At 35.5% G+C, this 17,237-nt stretch overlaps 2 protein-coding genes across 6 annotated transcripts; one reads left to right on the top strand and one right to left on the bottom strand.

The window, feature by feature from the left end:
- The first annotated feature begins 31 nt into the window (after window positions 1-31).
- On the top strand, window positions 32-15,474 carry tatdn2 (TatD DNase domain containing 2). Of its 5 annotated transcripts, XR_015939645.1 has the most exons (9): window positions 660-881; window positions 1,350-1,460; window positions 2,887-3,227; window positions 3,796-4,191; window positions 5,289-6,170; window positions 6,628-6,755; window positions 7,538-7,721; window positions 8,288-8,523; window positions 9,662-15,474. XR_015939645.1 is itself a non-coding variant. In XM_088636466.1 (8 exons), the coding sequence occupies exons 2-8, from the start codon at window positions 1,415-1,417 to the stop codon at window positions 8,426-8,428; spliced, it is 2,118 nt and encodes a 705-aa protein (XP_088492592.1). In that variant the 5' UTR covers window positions 32-647; window positions 1,350-1,414; the 3' UTR covers window positions 8,429-9,041. The 5 variants fall into 5 exon arrangements, 4 of the variants coding, with proteins under 4 accessions (XP_088492592.1, XP_088492593.1, XP_088492591.1 ...); XM_088636466.1 differs by lacking the exons at window positions 660-881; window positions 9,662-15,474 and adding an exon at window positions 32-647 and having other exon boundaries at window positions 8,288-9,041; XM_088636467.1 differs by lacking the exons at window positions 660-881; window positions 9,662-15,474 and adding an exon at window positions 32-625 and having other exon boundaries at window positions 8,288-9,041.
- ghrl (ghrelin/obestatin prepropeptide) lies at window positions 12,434-15,213 on the bottom strand. Its single transcript, XM_088636479.1, has 4 exons — window positions 15,081-15,213; window positions 13,847-13,960; window positions 13,173-13,281; window positions 12,434-12,567 (listed from the first exon to the last, which is right to left on the bottom strand). The coding sequence occupies exons 1-4, from the start codon at window positions 15,189-15,191 to the stop codon at window positions 12,563-12,565; spliced, it is 339 nt and encodes a 112-aa protein (XP_088492605.1). The 5' UTR covers window positions 15,192-15,213; the 3' UTR covers window positions 12,434-12,562.
- Window positions 15,475-17,237: the final 1,763 nt, after the last annotated feature.

The following is a 17,237-nucleotide window of genomic DNA, read 5'->3' on the forward strand; positions in this document are numbered from 1 at the left end:
AGTGATTTGGCTTTGCATTATGGGAAGAGAAAGTGCTAATTAATTTTACACATTACTTGTCCTGGGCCAAATGCAATGAAACACCTTTTCTGAGGACAGCTTGGCGTGTTTCTTATTGTTTCAGCTTTTAGGCATTAATTAACATATACTTTAACAACTAATAGTAAGAACTAAGCCCAGATAATTTTATTGTTAATACCACTTTAAAGCTGTTGCAACTTTAGTATCCAGCCCAGGTTCCTCAAAACTACCTAAACAAGCATGTAGGTGTGACAGTGTTGATATTCCATTCAAAGTTACAATAACTTCCATATTCTACCGTATACTTATAATGTACTGTACTATATTGTAAAATTTAGTTATAATTCTAAGTTGATAGAACATATTTTTAATTCAAGATAAATTCCTTCCCATGACCTTTCCTCTTGTTTCTTCTTTGTGAGAAACAGCGATGTTGACAACAGACTACTGGCTCACACAGTGATTAGCGGTATGTGAAGAGTTACAATAAGTATATTATGGCAGCATTTTCCTAGGAGACTACAACTATTTGAAAACGAACTACGAAAAGACTGAGGGAGTGCAGGCAATGCCTTATCTCAAGGTCAGACATCTGTACCTCAAGGTTTGGATTTCTTTCCCTTTCAGTTAAGTATTTCTTGGTCTGATACATTAAAATACATTTATATAATTCTAAACGGTTGAGAGGAAAATAAATCAGCAAGCAGCTCATTATGTTGGACACTAAATAAAAGAGAATGTCATTTGTTTTCAAATGCCTTTTGGCAAGGAAGAAACAATTCAGATGCGAGTTTGTTGGATCACCTTTTTTCGATGGGGAGAGTTTTATTTCCATCAGTAGACAATCTTGAGATCTACAGGTTATACACATTTAAATGTCTTAAGAAACTTGTCTGAAATCATGTTCTGCAGCAATATATTTTGGAACCACAGCAATATAATCAACTGAAGCTTTAGAATATAAAATATATATTTTTTAAATTGGGCTTTCATACATAGAAGTAGTAACTAAAAATCGTGATATACAAAATGTGGAATACTGGTGATGCATTTTTAATGATTACCGTTATACCGTGTTATTTACATAGGGTCGTTCAGTAGTTTTGCAATTAAGTAATACATTATATTTTCACAGATCAAATATAAATTTAGTTCAAACATTAATTTTTTGCGATTTTGTTCCCTATAATTATGATAGTGTTGTTTTGTGTATATACAGTACAATACAGTATGTAAAACAAGTTCAGGCAAAAATCTCAGCTATATTAGCTAAGCGCCTATTAATGTCTACGGCGTAAATAAGTTTTTGATGTCTTATGTTTGTTTAGGAACTTAAGAAAATGTTCGGTTAAGTCCAGTAATTGACGTTGTTCCGGTCCGAATCATTAACTTCATGGCAAGAGGAGGTGGGTTTCTAGCTGCAGCAGGTGAAGTTGCAGGTGAGTTAGACTGAAAACCGGTGGTGTTTGGCTTTTAAAAACGCGTTGAGATACATTTCTAAATATTTTTATACACATATAATATATATATATCGCCATTTATATTACTAATTACTCAGATTTTGTAGTTTGTTGTGGTGTCGCCAGTAATTTAACACATTAAAATGTTTCAAGGGAGCGGTGAGGGCCTGATTATCAGCTATTTTGACAAGTTTTTTTCAATTGATTTTAAACGTAATGATAATACACTAATGCATACACATAACGTACAACGTTAGGTACATAGAATGATTATACAGTAGCTGGGTGTACATCTTTTTTGAATTCGTAATGCAACCTATAATTAAATAAAATGTTGGTAACTCTTCCGTATATAGATTTCCATTTTATCTTGTGACCGTATTCCGGATGGGTTGGCGATCTAAATGTCAAGCTAGATAATTTATTACGACGACAATTGAGAATTTGTGGTATACAGTATATTTACAATCGTAAATCCAATAGACTCAGATGGCCGTACATTGGTTGTTGGTTAAGATTTGTTTGCAAGTTTGCAAAAACAAGGCCTATCATACAGTAGGTTCAGTTTAAAGTCCTCGCTGTGAAGAGGTTAGTGAAGCTATTAAAAATAATATAATGGGGTTTAAGACACTACATTATTATTAATAGAGAGCTGTTACAGCTCTCATTTTTGTTTCTCAGCTCATCACAAATCGGTAAAACATTCAACGCAGGTTTCATTATAACTACAATTTCCTCTCATCATTTAGTTAACTGTTTACAAACTTGGGGTAAATGATTGCGGTCTATTTTAAAATACTTATACACTTGCCTTCATCAGTTAGGTTTTAGCCTTTATTTAGTTTTAGGCTGGGATCTGTATCAAGAAGCAGCAGGTGGGATAGCAGGATAGCTAATGAAGTGTTTCCTTTTAAAATAGAGACTATTAAAAGTACATGATGAAAATAAAATTAATTCAGAATAAAATTAGTCCCTCGATTCAATTTTTAATAGTAGTTAGGGAAAGAGAGTGGAGCAAAACTATTCAGGCTTTAATTAGGCTCCCTTACAGCACTTAAGATCATGCTTCTGTCCAGCCTTATTCAAACGCCACTATTACTATAAATCTTTCTTAGTCTGGGAGATTATGGTGAGGTTATGACTTTTTTCATGAGAGTTTAGAGAAGGCTGAACATTTGTACACCTGTAGACTTATTATTTAGCAAAGACTTTATTTAATTCAGTGCAATACACTTCTTAAAATCAGTTTTTCAAAGGCACTTTTTTCGTGACTCAAAGCATATAGAAACATCTACCAAATCTCCCAGCGTGTGACTGAGAACTCCATCTGGCTTATTGTCATCCTGAAAGATTTTTTTTTTACCTTGTAGAAACTATGTTTCTCCTTTTTTTATCATACTCTCAGGGAACTTCAAAATGGAGTCCAGCAGAAGGAAACTGAAATCCCGGGAGTTAAAATCAGACATGCATTCACCACTAAAATACAGAAAGGGTAACACAGGTGTGGGCCAGCCTGCACTCTGGAGTGAGGATGGAGGGCCTCTTTCTCCACAGAATGTCTCTTCAGCGTCTGCTTGCTTCACGCAGCCAGAGCACATGTGCTTGGAAACCACAAGACTGGCACCAACCTCAGAACCTACTCATAAAGAAGAAAGCTGTGTCTTTTCTCTGAGTAGCACCAACAACCATACCAAATTTTGGAAGCCATTTAGACAGAATAGCCAGAAGCCTCAGTATCCTGAAAAGGTTATTTTTTTATTTATTAAAAAAACTTTTAAGGTATTACTCAAAATATCAGTATACTTTGGTATTCTATTTATAGAAATGTATACTTTTACATAATTTGGGGAAGTGTGAATCAGATATTTTCTGGTAACTACTGTACAGTATATTTAAGTATTTACATTATAGTATTTATTAAATACTCCTGTTATTTTTATTATAGTATTTATACTATATTGTGGTATTTATGTATTTTTTATCATTATTTTAACCAAAGAAACTTACATTTTTACTTGTTTATGTAACTGAATTCAAAGATATAGCTACTTGTCCGTACTATAGCCTGCTATTGAAAACAGCATTAAATAAAAACCAGCTAGTTTGAATATTTATGCAGAATGAGAGAGGAGAGTCTTTGGAATGTTTTATCTTTCAAATCGCAGCCAGCGACAATGATAGAAATTGGGGGCAAGCCATCTCCAACAAATATTTGTACATATCCTTGGAGTAGATGCTTATTTACATTTTCTCCTCCATACATTTTCTTCTCTTTAACACCCATTTCAATCAATTTGATATCCTTTTCTTTCAGACAGAAAACCCCAAAAGAGCATGCCAGGACAAGCCTTCCACACTGACCTTCTCAGTGAAGAGAGACATAACGCTTCCGCCTCGTAGAAGCAAGGAGACCAACAGATCTCCAGAGGAGGCTTCAAAGATCATATACCTTAAAGCTCTTTCTGCTGCCTTTGGGACAGATATCCATAAGAAGATAGGGAAGCAAAGGATTTTGTCAGACAGCAGGAAGAAGATACCGCTCTTGAAATTGGGAGATGCAGGGTCCTCTGAGTGGAGCTGCCATTCTTTTCTTCAAGGAAGGCCTCCTGAACCGGAAATAGAGGAAAGTGAGGAAAAAACACTGTCTTGTATTGCATTCAGCGAGACAGATTGTGAGGATAAGGCCATGGTGAAAGGAGGAAACAGAAGGGTAAGTATATGGTGATGTGAGCAGTACATAAAAAACATTACTAATTTGCTTCCATGTGCATCTCAGTGCTGGGATAACATTATTTAACTATATTCTAATTGAAGTTCATGTTTTTCAGCATTTTGTCACCACCTGGATGCCTCCCTTTATATAGTAATAAATATTTTTAAGTATTCAGTGCTTAAAATGACTAAGACCTGTAAACAGACCTACACTTTACACTAGGCTGTTTTATGCCAATATATAAAATTAGACAGCACAGTGCTGGAGTGGTTAACTGCAGCTTTCCAGGTCCTGGTTTTGATTCCAGATTGTAGCATGTGTTTGTGTGGAGTTTTAATGTTCTGTTTGTGTTAATGTGTATTTTCAATGGGTGCTTCAGTTTTCTTCTGCCTCGCTAGGATAGTCAGGTTAGCTTCAATTGCTTGCTTTACATTGTCAGTTTTCATTGGGATTACAGGGGAATTCATACATTGGGGTTTGTTCTAGTACTGGCAGTAGGTCTGTTGAGACACCGAAGGCCTCTTCTCATCTGTGGCCTTTTTGTAAAAGTAAATCTTTTTGGCTGAGTTCCAACCTATCTGTGGTGGATAAAAACAGCAAAAATATTAGAAATAAAATACACTGGAGGTTAAACTGGCTGAGTGGAGCAGTTAAAAATAAGAAAGGTTCAGAGATGAAACTCACCACCGTTGTGTATAAAAGACAGTGCCTCAATGAAGAGATGAAATTAAGAGCAGCTCATCTTCTTTTCAGAATTTCTAGCTTTTTGTGTTTTTTACATATGTGTCACGTATGTTTTCATTAATGAAATATAAATTAAATCTAAGGATCCTTATTATATATAGCATTTACTCATGGGACTTGGTAAATAGTGAAATAGTAAAAGTCTCATTTTATACCTGTACTCGATATATTAGCACACAGCTATTTTACTTTTTATGTTTTAGATTGATGAGTTGACAAAGTCATTATTTATCAGGTTAACGTACTATATATATTGACCAGCCTTCCAAATAAACTGCTACACATAGATTAAGTTGTGTTTGTGATAGTGTTCTGTAACCTCTAACTTGAATTTTACCTCATCTCTCCAGTTCATCGTTCTGAAAAAAGATGAGCCTACGGAGGCAGACTGGTCGAATGCAGAGGATGTGGTCAAGGCAGTGATCTCCCAGGAAGAGGACAGTGCTGCAGCAGATGAGCTGGAGAAACCTATCTTTCATGATCCACTATCACTGCTAGAGTATGCAGCCCATCCTCCAGCATCACCCTGTCACACTGAGATGGACTCCTGCAGAATCGATCAGTTGCACTTTGGATCTGCATTGTTTGACCCTGAAAGTGATTTGAACCATAATGGAGTAGTTGCCAAGCCTAATCGATTCTTTGAGCCCTTTACTGCACCAGTGTACACCCAAGTAAGCCCCTTGAGATTCTTCAAAAGCCGTTCAGAGCCTTTGGATTCCACTGGCAGTAAGCCCATAAAATATTCAGGCACTGAGGACGTTTACTCTACTGAAGCCTTACATGTTTTTCCAGACAAAAGCAGTAGACAAGTGTCCATGGGCGCCGAACAAGGGGATTCTTTTGATTTTGCTAATAAAAAGCTTGTGCAGTCTGGCTTTATTGATACTCACTGTCATCTTGACATGCTCTACAGAAAGTTGAATTTCAAAGGAACTTTTGCTCGTTTTCGGAATCTGCACGAGAACTCTTTCCCTGCGGAGTTTGAAGGCTGCATCACTGACTTCTGCAATCCAGGCATCATGAGCATGCAGCCATTGTGGGAGGATCTGCTGGGGGAAGATAAGGTCTGGGGGGCGTTTGGTTGCCACCCACACTTTGCTCGTTATTACACAGATGCCCAAGAAAGAATCATTCTGAATGCAATGCGGCACCCAAAAGCTGTTGCGTTTGGTGAGATAGGGCTGGATTACTCTTACAAGTGCACCACGGAGGTCTCCAGACAGAAGCAGGTACAGTGAGTGCAAAATGGTACAGGTAGAGGGTTTCACCGACAGAAAGTATAATGGTCTTCATAGCTGGCAGAATATTCTTAATATTGTGCTTATTTTTATCTGAAGCAAATTGTGCTTCCATCCATGTATAAAATAGAATATTTATTATTTTAACTTTAAAGACTTTATACTGTACCTTGTACTGTAATTATTAAACCATTGTGTGGAGTCCAAATTGATCTTCCTCAACTGATTTTTTTGTGCATCTGTGAAAACATCCATCGCATCCGTTTTAATAGCAAAGAAAAACAGATTAAAATGTTCCTGGTCATTGAGAAAAAAAAAACCATTCTTTTCATATAATGCTAGGTGATAAGTCACTTTAGCTTCTGATACAGTTTTGTTTTGGAACATACTGTAAAAAAGGATAAGGTATTTTATTACATTATGTACTGTAGGATGCTTTTTTTTATAGGTATTTGAGAGACAGTTGCGCTTGGCTGTTGCGATAAGGAAGCCACTTGTAGTGCACTGCAGAGGTGCTGATGAGGATTTGTTTGACATTATGAAGAAGATGGTGCCTCGAGATTATAAAATACACAGGTAGGAAAACCAATTATTTATATTCATATAGTAGGCAGGAATGGGCAATTTTAGTCCTCTGGAGGTCTCTAACCTTAGCTGCTTAAATTGAACTAGATTTTTTATCACAAGTCAGAATACCCAGTTTTACATCTTAATCAGCTTTTAGTTAAAAGTACCTTATTGACAAAAACTTAAGTAGCCCAGCCCTGGCAGTAGGGAAAAAAAACCATTATTGAATGGATTTATACAGGTATACACTTACTATAAAACCAGGCCAAGGCTTTTTGTACAGCAGTTTGTATCTCATCTCATTTTTAGGGTGGTAAGACTGCAATGGTTTTGAATCCATAAACATTTTTGTGTCGTGGTAAGGTATTTGTTATCACACTGGAAAAGTCAGCTCTTTGCCTTGCAAAACTCATCAACTTATTCATCTCAGAATATTTGGTGGAATAGAGTTAAAGATGGAAAGATTAATGTGTTATGCAGAGGAGGGAGTACCCCCGTTCTCTTAAGACAAATTGAAATGCATCAATTATTTCCACATGAGGGGAGCTCAGGTAATTTAATTTTGACTCATCAGTCTTGATAAGCGAGAAGCAGTCATGTCTGTTACTTTCAACTTTATACGAGCAAAAAGGCAAAATGAAAAGAGAGTTCTGTCTCCTGTAGCATTGAAGAAAGAGCTACAGTAAATCGTATTCATACCATAACTCAATGATTTTAAAATGGTGCTGTTTCTTTCTGATGCCAATTGAAGAAAGTGTAGGACCTCCTGATTTTTTTCCCCCCTGAGACAGGCACTGCTTTACGGACAGCTATGAGGTGATTGAGCCCTTTCTCAAAGAATTTCCAAATATGTCTGTGGGCTTTACTGCTGTCCTCACCTATCCAACCGCTGTCAAGCTAAAGGAAGCTGTGAGAAAGATTCCTCTGGACAGAATCGTGGTGGAGACAGATGCCCCTTATTTCCGTCCTCAACAGGTATTTCATTCAGCAACTGTCATGACTTTCAAAGAAAGAGTTTTATTGTAATTTTCTGTAGGTTTATGGAATTCTTTATTGCCTTTCCTTTTGGCACTTCACCATGTGTTTATTTTTCTTCAAAAAGCATAATTAGTTTGCTAATTGATTGGAAAGATTGGAATTACGGTAGATTCACTTCCATCACAAACGTAAGCTACTGTATTGTGTTTTCCAGTGAATGAACTGGATGTCATTGTCATCTATTTTTATTTCATTTTTGGTAGAGCTGTAAAATTGGATTAGTAGACATACTGTTACCAAGTTTTTTACGCTGATGACAGACCCTACACTTTTTTTATTAACACAGTTAGACAAAGCCAAAGACTTGGTTATGAATCAGACCAGAATAGTTTCATAACAAATTATAGCCTGCATTTTTTCCTCTTGTGATTGCTTAATTTATTACTGTTAATAATAAATGCATTAAATAGAACAATTAACTCTGTTAATTAATTTGTGTAGATCAGTTAAATAGATCCAAAAATAATTGCCATTCCTTATTCATATGTTCTGTATCTTTTCAGGTGCTAAAAAGTGTGTGCAAGTTTTCTCACCCAGGCCTTGCCATATATACGGTGAAGGAAATCAGCATCTTGAAGGCACAGCGGCTGTCTGAAGTACTGTACACCCTGAGGCAGAACACAGACAACCTATATGGCTTGTAGAGCTTCAAGCTAATCACTGAGTTGCTAGACAAACACCAGACAAACATCAAACTGTATTTTTCTATATCCTTTTACAACTGTGCAAAACAACTGTGGTAAGATCTATTTTTATAAAACATCCAATGCAAATGTTCCTTTTCAATGTCTGTCTATAAACTGTTGGAAGAGTTTTTTTTTTTAATATACATTATTATAATTAGAATGGTTTATACAGTACGGTATGTGATCTATAAGGTAATCCTTTACATTTTTTTTTTAATTAATGTTTGGATGATTGAGCATTTTTACTATTTTTACTTTGTACGCATGTCATTAAAGCAAAAAAAACACTTAAAAATAAAGGCAGTTTGCCTTTAAAACAGGTGGATTCACTAATTCAATACGTTTTTTTTAGCATATACAGTTTGAGAACAGTATGTCTTCTATGTTTAAGAAACACTGGTTCATCTTTTGTTAATGGAGATTAAGATTTCTGACTTTATAAGATAGTGTGAAGAGTTATAGGTGCAGGTACTGTACATGTAAATCGGTGGATTTGACATCTGTATTTATGTCCTGTCTTTTGTGGTTTTGTCTGTGCTGTGATAAAGAAGTATTTCTTTCATTTCTTGAATTGTTGATTATTGTTCTTTTATTTCTGAGATTTGCCAAATCCAAATTGTTTGTCCATTATTTACAGTATAATTACTGTAGGTGATTTGCATGAAACTGCACTTGGTAAATAAGAAATGGGGAAAATACACATTGATTGAAAACAATACACAAAATATCTTTAATTTGTCTTAAACTGTGTTGGAAGTGCTTTGTATCATAATATAAGAGAGTGTTTATAGAAATTGCAATTTGTATTTCAAATTTGGATTTAATTTGTGAGAAAAAAAATCAGAATTACACATCCATCTTGACGTAGCCTTCTAATATCTTAAAGGAAGGTTTTGTTTTATTACAATAAAATTTTAGAAACTGTTGCCAGCAATTCTCCATACCAAATTCAAAACACACTATGCTTTCATCCAGTTTTTTGACGTAAGGAACCCAAACCATACTACATATTTTGTAGGCATATTGAAAGAATTCTGTAGTGACCAAACTTTGATGAGAGTGTAATTATTTGATTTTCAGCATCCATAATGGGCTGTTAAAACACCCTTATGGAGCCATTATATGATAAACAATATAATGGAGTCATTGGAATGTAGAGGTTTATATAGAGATTTTGCTTGTTTTTGGTAGATTGGGAACAACTGGATCACCAGGCACTGTGGGAACTGGGAGTGCGTCGCTTCCCTGTACTGGAATTGGCATCCTACTCACTTGACTGAGAGGAGCTAATCATTCCAAGTCATAATTATTTTTTTTTCTCATATTCTAATAAACACTGAGTCTGCTTCAATTGCCAGGCTTGAAAGTCCAAGGTGGGAAGATCTATTCTATCGTAATACATTACCTCCTGATTTCTATGTACATGTTTTCAGACCCTTGTTCTCCTATGTGTTGAACTAGTGCGGTGAGATCCCAAACATTTTGTATAGATTCCATATATGGGCAAGTATCAGGGTGAAAATTTATGCTCATACTATGATATTGATTGGGTGGTGTATATCCTTTTTGGGTGGTGTTTTCCCCTTTTATGCACAAAACTCTTACCTCATTAAGTAGATGGAATAGCACTTGCTTTTGGTTTTCAATGTTCTTGCCAAATATAGTGTTTAGGATATCAGTATGGGAAGATGTATGGTGGGAATTTTAACTTAGCCTTGTGACTGTATGCTATTAAAAAGGTTAGTTTCTCATTTATTTTCTCTTAAGACTTATGGTTCATTTGTTCTTTAATGTCTATTCTGTGTATTGTATTTAACATGTTTAGTGACATTTACCTTGTTGTTAATTTATAATCTTCTGCTTTATAAAGATTAAAGTAATTCAATTCAATTCTGACACTGTACAGTTGGATGCATGTGAAGTTACAGGTAATAGCATTGCACTGTACAGTATAACAATGTTATACAAAATTACTCAACACTAGTTCATTTAGTTTAATGAATATTAAGTGTACTTATCAGTGATGCCTTTTTAGAGTAAACTGAGCACTTATGCAAGCCTTTGTAAACACTATTTACACAAAACATCTAACTTCATATTTAGATTTATTACTATCACAGCACCTGTAAACAAGTAGAAAAACAGTCTTAAATGCTACCATAATATTCCATCTGACATTTAGTGAAATAAAGTATCTTGTTTTATTGTAGATGCCAAGAAAACTTTGATTTTATTTTCATTTTGATGCTCTGTTTTTAAGGGTGCATTTAATCATTTCTCCATAAAGCTGACTCATCAATGCTTTATTTCTTCCCACCAATCTTTTCTCCTATCAGCCTGGGTTTTATAGCTTCAAACATCTGCCATGTATCCACAGAATGGTATTTTTATATCACTCTTTATTAAGAGTTGTTTTGTTGAGATGAAAGAGCATGCAGCTTTTCACATGTATTGGCAATCTGAATGAAGAGTTCATCCAACCAAATTGTGTTGTTATCAGTGCATTTGCAGAGAAGCTCAGGAAGTACAGTATATCGACAGACACATATCTAACATCATTAGCGAGGGGATTCAAAAAGCCATATTGGATGTAACAAGAATGGATTTTTTAAATGTATTCAATAGCAAAGAGCTGTGTGAATGGAAAAAAAACATAATTCAACGTGAGTCCATTAAGAACGTGGCTTTTTTTTAAAACTCGTGTGAGATGTTTCGGAAATCCTCATGTACTGTAGGATCATCAGAGGGTGCCAACCCAGCTCAGAGGTATAGTACTGCGGTAATTAACCCTTATTCCTCAAGTTGTGAAGCCAAAAAGTTATTACAGCTGCAGTTTGCTATTCGTAATTAAGTTGCATGGAATTTGTTTTGACATAGTATTGTAAAACACTACTGGACATTGTCTTCTGTTTTTTTCTTGGCATCAGCAAATATCCTGTGCCATTGTTGACTTACAGTATGAGCTACCTCTACCTCTCGTGGTAAAAATCAGGACTGTTTCTAGAATTGATTAACAGACATAAGATGTATCAAAAGTCTGGTCCATCAGGAATATTCATTCTTCCATCCATTTTCTAACCACTTTATCCAATACAGGGTCGTGAGGAGGCAGACACAGATCCACTCACTCTCACACCAGTGCCAATTTTCCAGAAGCCAATTAACCTTAATGTTTTTGGACTGTAGGCATCTTTAATGTTTCTTAAGATGTACACATTGGTCCAAGAACATGCATATAAAATGTTTTCCTTTGGTGATTTAATACTGTTTGGTTTTGGGCTATTAACCACAGCTTTCAGGGATCCCAGTAGGGAAAAAGTCTAATAAGTGTTACTGTAGATCTGGATAATGTGGTTACTTTTCCACTGCACTTTGATTTCCTGTTCACCTCAGATGTGATAGGGCAGCAGTGTATACAGTAGGTTAGGGTTCTGGATTTGTAACAGGAAGGTTAAAGGTTTAAATCCCAAGTGATACACTGCTATTGTAATCTTGAGCAAGGTATTTCACTTGAATTGCTCCAATAAAATAGCCAGCCACATAAATGAATGAAAATATACTGTACTGTAAGTCTCTTAGGACAACCGTCAGCCAAACAAATGAGTTAGTAGCAGGGGTAATGTTTTGTCTAGCCAACTGTAGACAATAGAAGCATACTGTATAAAGTACTTCCTAAGGGTCCAGTCTTCTGATATACTGTGTACCGTGTATACAGTACAGTATAATATTGTTGTTATTTTGTTTCTCATCTGTAGTTTTCCATTATTATATTGGATGCTGATGAATACAGATAAGAGTCCACTGAAATCCATCTGGAAACTCCAAAGCTATTTCATCCTTAACCTAAAATTAATGCTTAATTCAGTTCCTCAGGGGGGCAAGTTTGAATTTATCTTGATTGCTTGCAGCTGGTGCTCTTATTAAAATCTCGAACTTCAGTTATTAAGAAATTGAGATGCCAAATATTGATTAAGCATTTTTATTCATTTTTTTAGCTGAATGACATATAAACACAAAATAGCAATTCCATATTATCTTCTCAGAAAAGTATGAGGAATGGAAATCCAGTTGTGGCAAAGTCCTCAAAAGCAGTTATTCTGAAATATATAGAAAGAAATGCATTATTTACATAAAGATAAAACCAATTGACTCGGTTTTACCAGGAGGGAAATTAATGTTTTAGAAAGATACTGTAAATACCAGGTTTTACATAGACCCTCTGAACCCATATTCTTACACTGTAGATATTCTGTGTGTATATGGTTGAACTTTCTTATTTATTTAAGATACACCTCCCGCATAATCTAATCCAGCAAAACAAAATTAGACATTTCTAACAATGTAGACTGGAAAGTAAATTAATATCAGTTACAGAATGCTGCTTGTGTGCACTAAACCTCCTTATGTCTTTTCCCAAAATGTTTTCTCTATAAATATTTTATTTGCATGAAAAATAATTTCAGGAGGAACAAGATTAGAGAAGAAGGAAAAATTAACAAGAAACAAAACAGAAGGGATATGTTAACATACTCCTTTGAGTGGGGTAAGTGAAGTGCAAAATATTCATTTTTTTCTCCAGATTACTGCACAGGGTCTCCGCTATAAAGATTTCCTCCTTTCTAATGCAGCCATGAGCATTACAAAGAAAATGTCATTTTAACCAGTTAACTTTGGCTTCCCATTTATCTCAAAGCTTGCTCACCTGTTGCATTATCTGCAAGTATGCCCTCCATGATTCTTTGCAATACATGTCCATACTCCTGGTATTCAGCTTCTGACATTGCAATTCCAATTTGGAAAGGTGTGTGGAACTGTAATGTGTAAGAACACGTGCCTTCACATTTGGGTGACTTGTATCATGTTCAGGTGCAATTTTAATTTATTTCAAATTACTTTGGAGAATTCTATACAATATTTTTCAGCTTACTCTAGTAAATTAATCACTAGATAAAACTACAGTTTGTAGTGTTCTAGAAAAATAGCGCACTGTCTACTTTTTCAAAATGGATTTGAAGTTATACTGTACTGTATATTAAAATGCAGTCCTCTTTTTCTTGTTGTCAAATGCTTTACTTTTTTGCTTATCTTTTATATCACATTAGGTCATACCTCTCAGATTGCAACTGAACAAAATAATGATATAGTGCCCACACACATAATAAACTTACTTGAGAGTTTGACCTTAATTCTAACCCAGTCAACCAAATGCTGTTTCTGACAAACTGTATCATCTACAGATTATTCTAACCCATATGATGCACCCACTGTACTGTATGTAATTCTCATCCATAGTAATTATTAAGTGGTCATACAAGAATTTTAAATTGAATTATTTTTACAGCAATAAAAAGTAGGAAAAGTCAAAGGAATACTGACCATTATTTCCTTGCTGTCTTCCTCTTCATATTGCTGGCTTTCCAGAATATCCATAGCAGCCTCTGAATCGCGACGGCCCACTTTGTTGTTAATAGGCTTCCTTACTGGCTTTGCCTGTGGGGATCCAAATATCTTACACATAAGAAAGTTTACAGTCAAGAGGTGGCCACTTGGCCCAGTAATTGATCTGTTGATCTCATCCAGCCGTTTCTTGAAAGTATCCTGGGGTTCAGCTGTGACAACACAGTTTGGGTAGCTTGTTGCAGACTCACACAAGCCTTGGTCGAAAAGGTCCTCCAGTTTTCAATGTTATTGAAATTCCCCCCCCCTTTTCACTTCGGTTCTCTGGTTTGTTTCACTGAAGAAATCTGTTGGTTTGACGTTGAGGATTTTGAATATTTTAATTTGGTCCCTTTGTAGTCTTCACCGTTCAAGATGAAAAAATATGTAGTTCTTTCAGCCTTTCAATCTGGGTTAATCTTTTAAGCCTGGTAATGTACTGTATCTGGTCACTTGCAAGAATATTTATTTCGCCACGTGCTGACCAAAATTGAATGCCGTATTATGAATGCAGTATTGTAGTATAATTGAATGCACTATTGCATTACTACACATTTAACCATATCCTAGAATTCTGTTAACGTTTTTTTAATAGTTTCCCCAAAATGTTTAGAAAATGAAAATGATATTGTATGTCAACATCAACAAGACAAACCTTTTTATGCTCTTTAAGTTGGGTGTTTCCCACTTCATATTTATATTTTTGTAACATTTCGTTTTATCTTCCAAAATGCAATACTTTGTAGTGAATTATATGTTGTTTTCCAGGTGTTCGCCAAGTCCGGATTTTTTACCTTTTGAACATTTTTGTCCACTTTTTAAGTATTTGCTAACCCTATTTGGTATTATCTGTGAACTTGACTAGTTTAAATTTAATAGTGCCAGTGGATAAGAAGTTTTATATTATGTTGTTTAAAAAAACAGATTTTGCTTTTTCCTGCACTTTTTGTTTAGGCTGAGGCATCTATATCAGGTTTTTAACAATTTTGGTGTTGTTGAAAAATTTAATACATAATGTGAAAGTTAGAGAAGCAAAGCACTCTGCTGGTCATGAGCAAAAACAGAGCCAACTCTGAAGTGCAGGACAGCAAACAGGTATTTCATTAGAGTATGCTTTAACACGTCTTGAGACAGAGCCTGAGTGTGGGATGGGGTTGGTCAATGTTATCCCTACCTGGGGTTTTTGCGAAGGGCTGAGGAAGCTGGACCCAGCTCCTACATCTTCCACTGCGGACACCAAGATGCAGATCAGGAGGAATACGGAGACTGACATTTTAAGCAGCATTGTGAAAGTTTGGAGATCTCGCCTTTACAAAGGAAAAATAAAAAAAAATAATTAACGGGGACCATACCGAATAAAAATACAATTTCTATTTTAAAAAGAAACAACATTCTTCTGTCTACATTTTCCTTTTGCTGGTATCTAAAAAAATGTATAATTTCATTGATCCTTTCCGACAATAAATTCAAAATCTTTATCCATTGTGATGTAATGATTCAAAGCTACCGTTAATTGATACTGTATATACACTGTTTTTGTATTATAACATTAAATCAGAAGCTGAAAACTGATGTCCTAAAGTATGTTCAGTTGCACTGAATGTTTATGTGGTAGTTACTGTATACCTCCATCCGTCAAACCACCCATTTTCTAACCACGTCTTCCAGCTGAGGGTCACTGGGGAGCCAGAGCCTGTCCCAACAACCAATAACACAAACCTGGACAGGACGCTAGTCCATCGCAGAACAGACGCACAGACACAACCACAGCGACACACACACTCACACCTAGAGCCAATTTTCCCAGAAGCCAGTTAACCTACTTTTATGTTTTTGGACCATGGGAGGAAACTGGAGCACCCAGATGAAATCCATGTGTACACAGACATACAAACTCCACATACTGTAGATAGCACTCAGGTTTGGAAATTAACCTAGGGCCCCTGCACTGCATGGCAGCAATGATTACCACTATGCCACCTTGTATTACAATTCTACATGTATTTATTTTTCTATTCTGCATATTGTACATAACCAAATTTCCTCATTTAAAATGGCTCCAATAAGACTGACTCAAGGAGTTTATGTGGGATACAGTACTGTACATTATGAAGTGGAAAACTATTCAAGGTTAATAGATAATGCATTTTAGCCTTTAATACTGGCAGCTTCTAATTAATACCATTCTTTTGTAGTATGCAGCAGAGAGATTACAAAACAAAAATGAAATCCAAAACAAGTCTGGATTTCTTTATAACAGCAAAGAACAATAAAAAAAGTTCATTTAATTTTAAAGCAACTTCCTAAACGTACCATTTCACATATTTATAACTTCAAAATAGATAGAGGATAAGTGTTTTATTAATCTGCCCTGTAATCAAATGACTCAAATCTTCTGAAAAAGAAACTTTAAATAATCAATGTGCATAATTTTCTTGTCATTGCTATTTCAAGTTTGGATAGAAATCATAGTCCATATTGCCTACCTTGATATCCTCTGGTCCTTGTCTTTTTTCTTCCTTTAACATTTCTTTATAGACAGCTGTTTTATACTTTTGCTTATTTGCTTTGTGCGTTTCAAAAACCATAGCAAATGTTTGGAACACGTCAAAGTGGTGCCATTGTGAAATATCCAGGAACCCTGTAGTGATAGCATTATTGTCCAAGCAAATAAAGGTTACTTTAAATGTGAATAGTGGTAAAATAATATTAATGTGCGGATTGTTTACATGTTATCATGGATATTGCATTCCTAAAGCACCACAAAGAACCATTAGGCCAAAGGTAACCTAAATTATTAGTTATTAAAAAATGTCTAGTACATGTGTTTACATATCAAAATAAATTAAACACTTCTCATATTTTTTCCGGTATTTGAAGGAATAAAGATCCTTGATTTTCTTTTTTGTCAGGTGGTCTCAGGGGGCTTCTTTATTAACAGTACAGGAGCAAATTGATCTCCATTAAAAACAGATGAATTCTGGACTCTATGAATCTAACAATGACTCAATACAGTGGCCCCTTTGAATATAATCATACTGGAGAGGATCCTGGGGCTCTTTTAATGACTCCTGTTAATCAGTTATCGACAATTTGTGCAGAAACTAACTTTTTTTCTGAAAATATCACAGATGTAAGGCAGCTATTTCACCCTGCAACTCCCTACTAGAAACCTACTGAAGCTAAGCAAGTGTGAGTCTTGCCAGTACCTGCATGGGAGACCTCCTGGGAAAAACTAAGGTTGCTGCTGGAAGAGGTGTTAGTGGAGCCACCAGTAAGGGGGTGCTCCCCTGCAGTCTATGTGGGTCCTAATGTCCCAGTATAGTGATGG

The sequence above is a fragment of the Lepisosteus platostomus genome, chromosome 6, assembly GCF_059453375.1.
Source record: "Lepisosteus platostomus isolate fLepPlt1 chromosome 6, fLepPlt1.hap1, whole genome shotgun sequence".
Taxonomy (NCBI): Eukaryota; Metazoa; Chordata; class Actinopteri; order Semionotiformes; family Lepisosteidae; genus Lepisosteus; species Lepisosteus platostomus.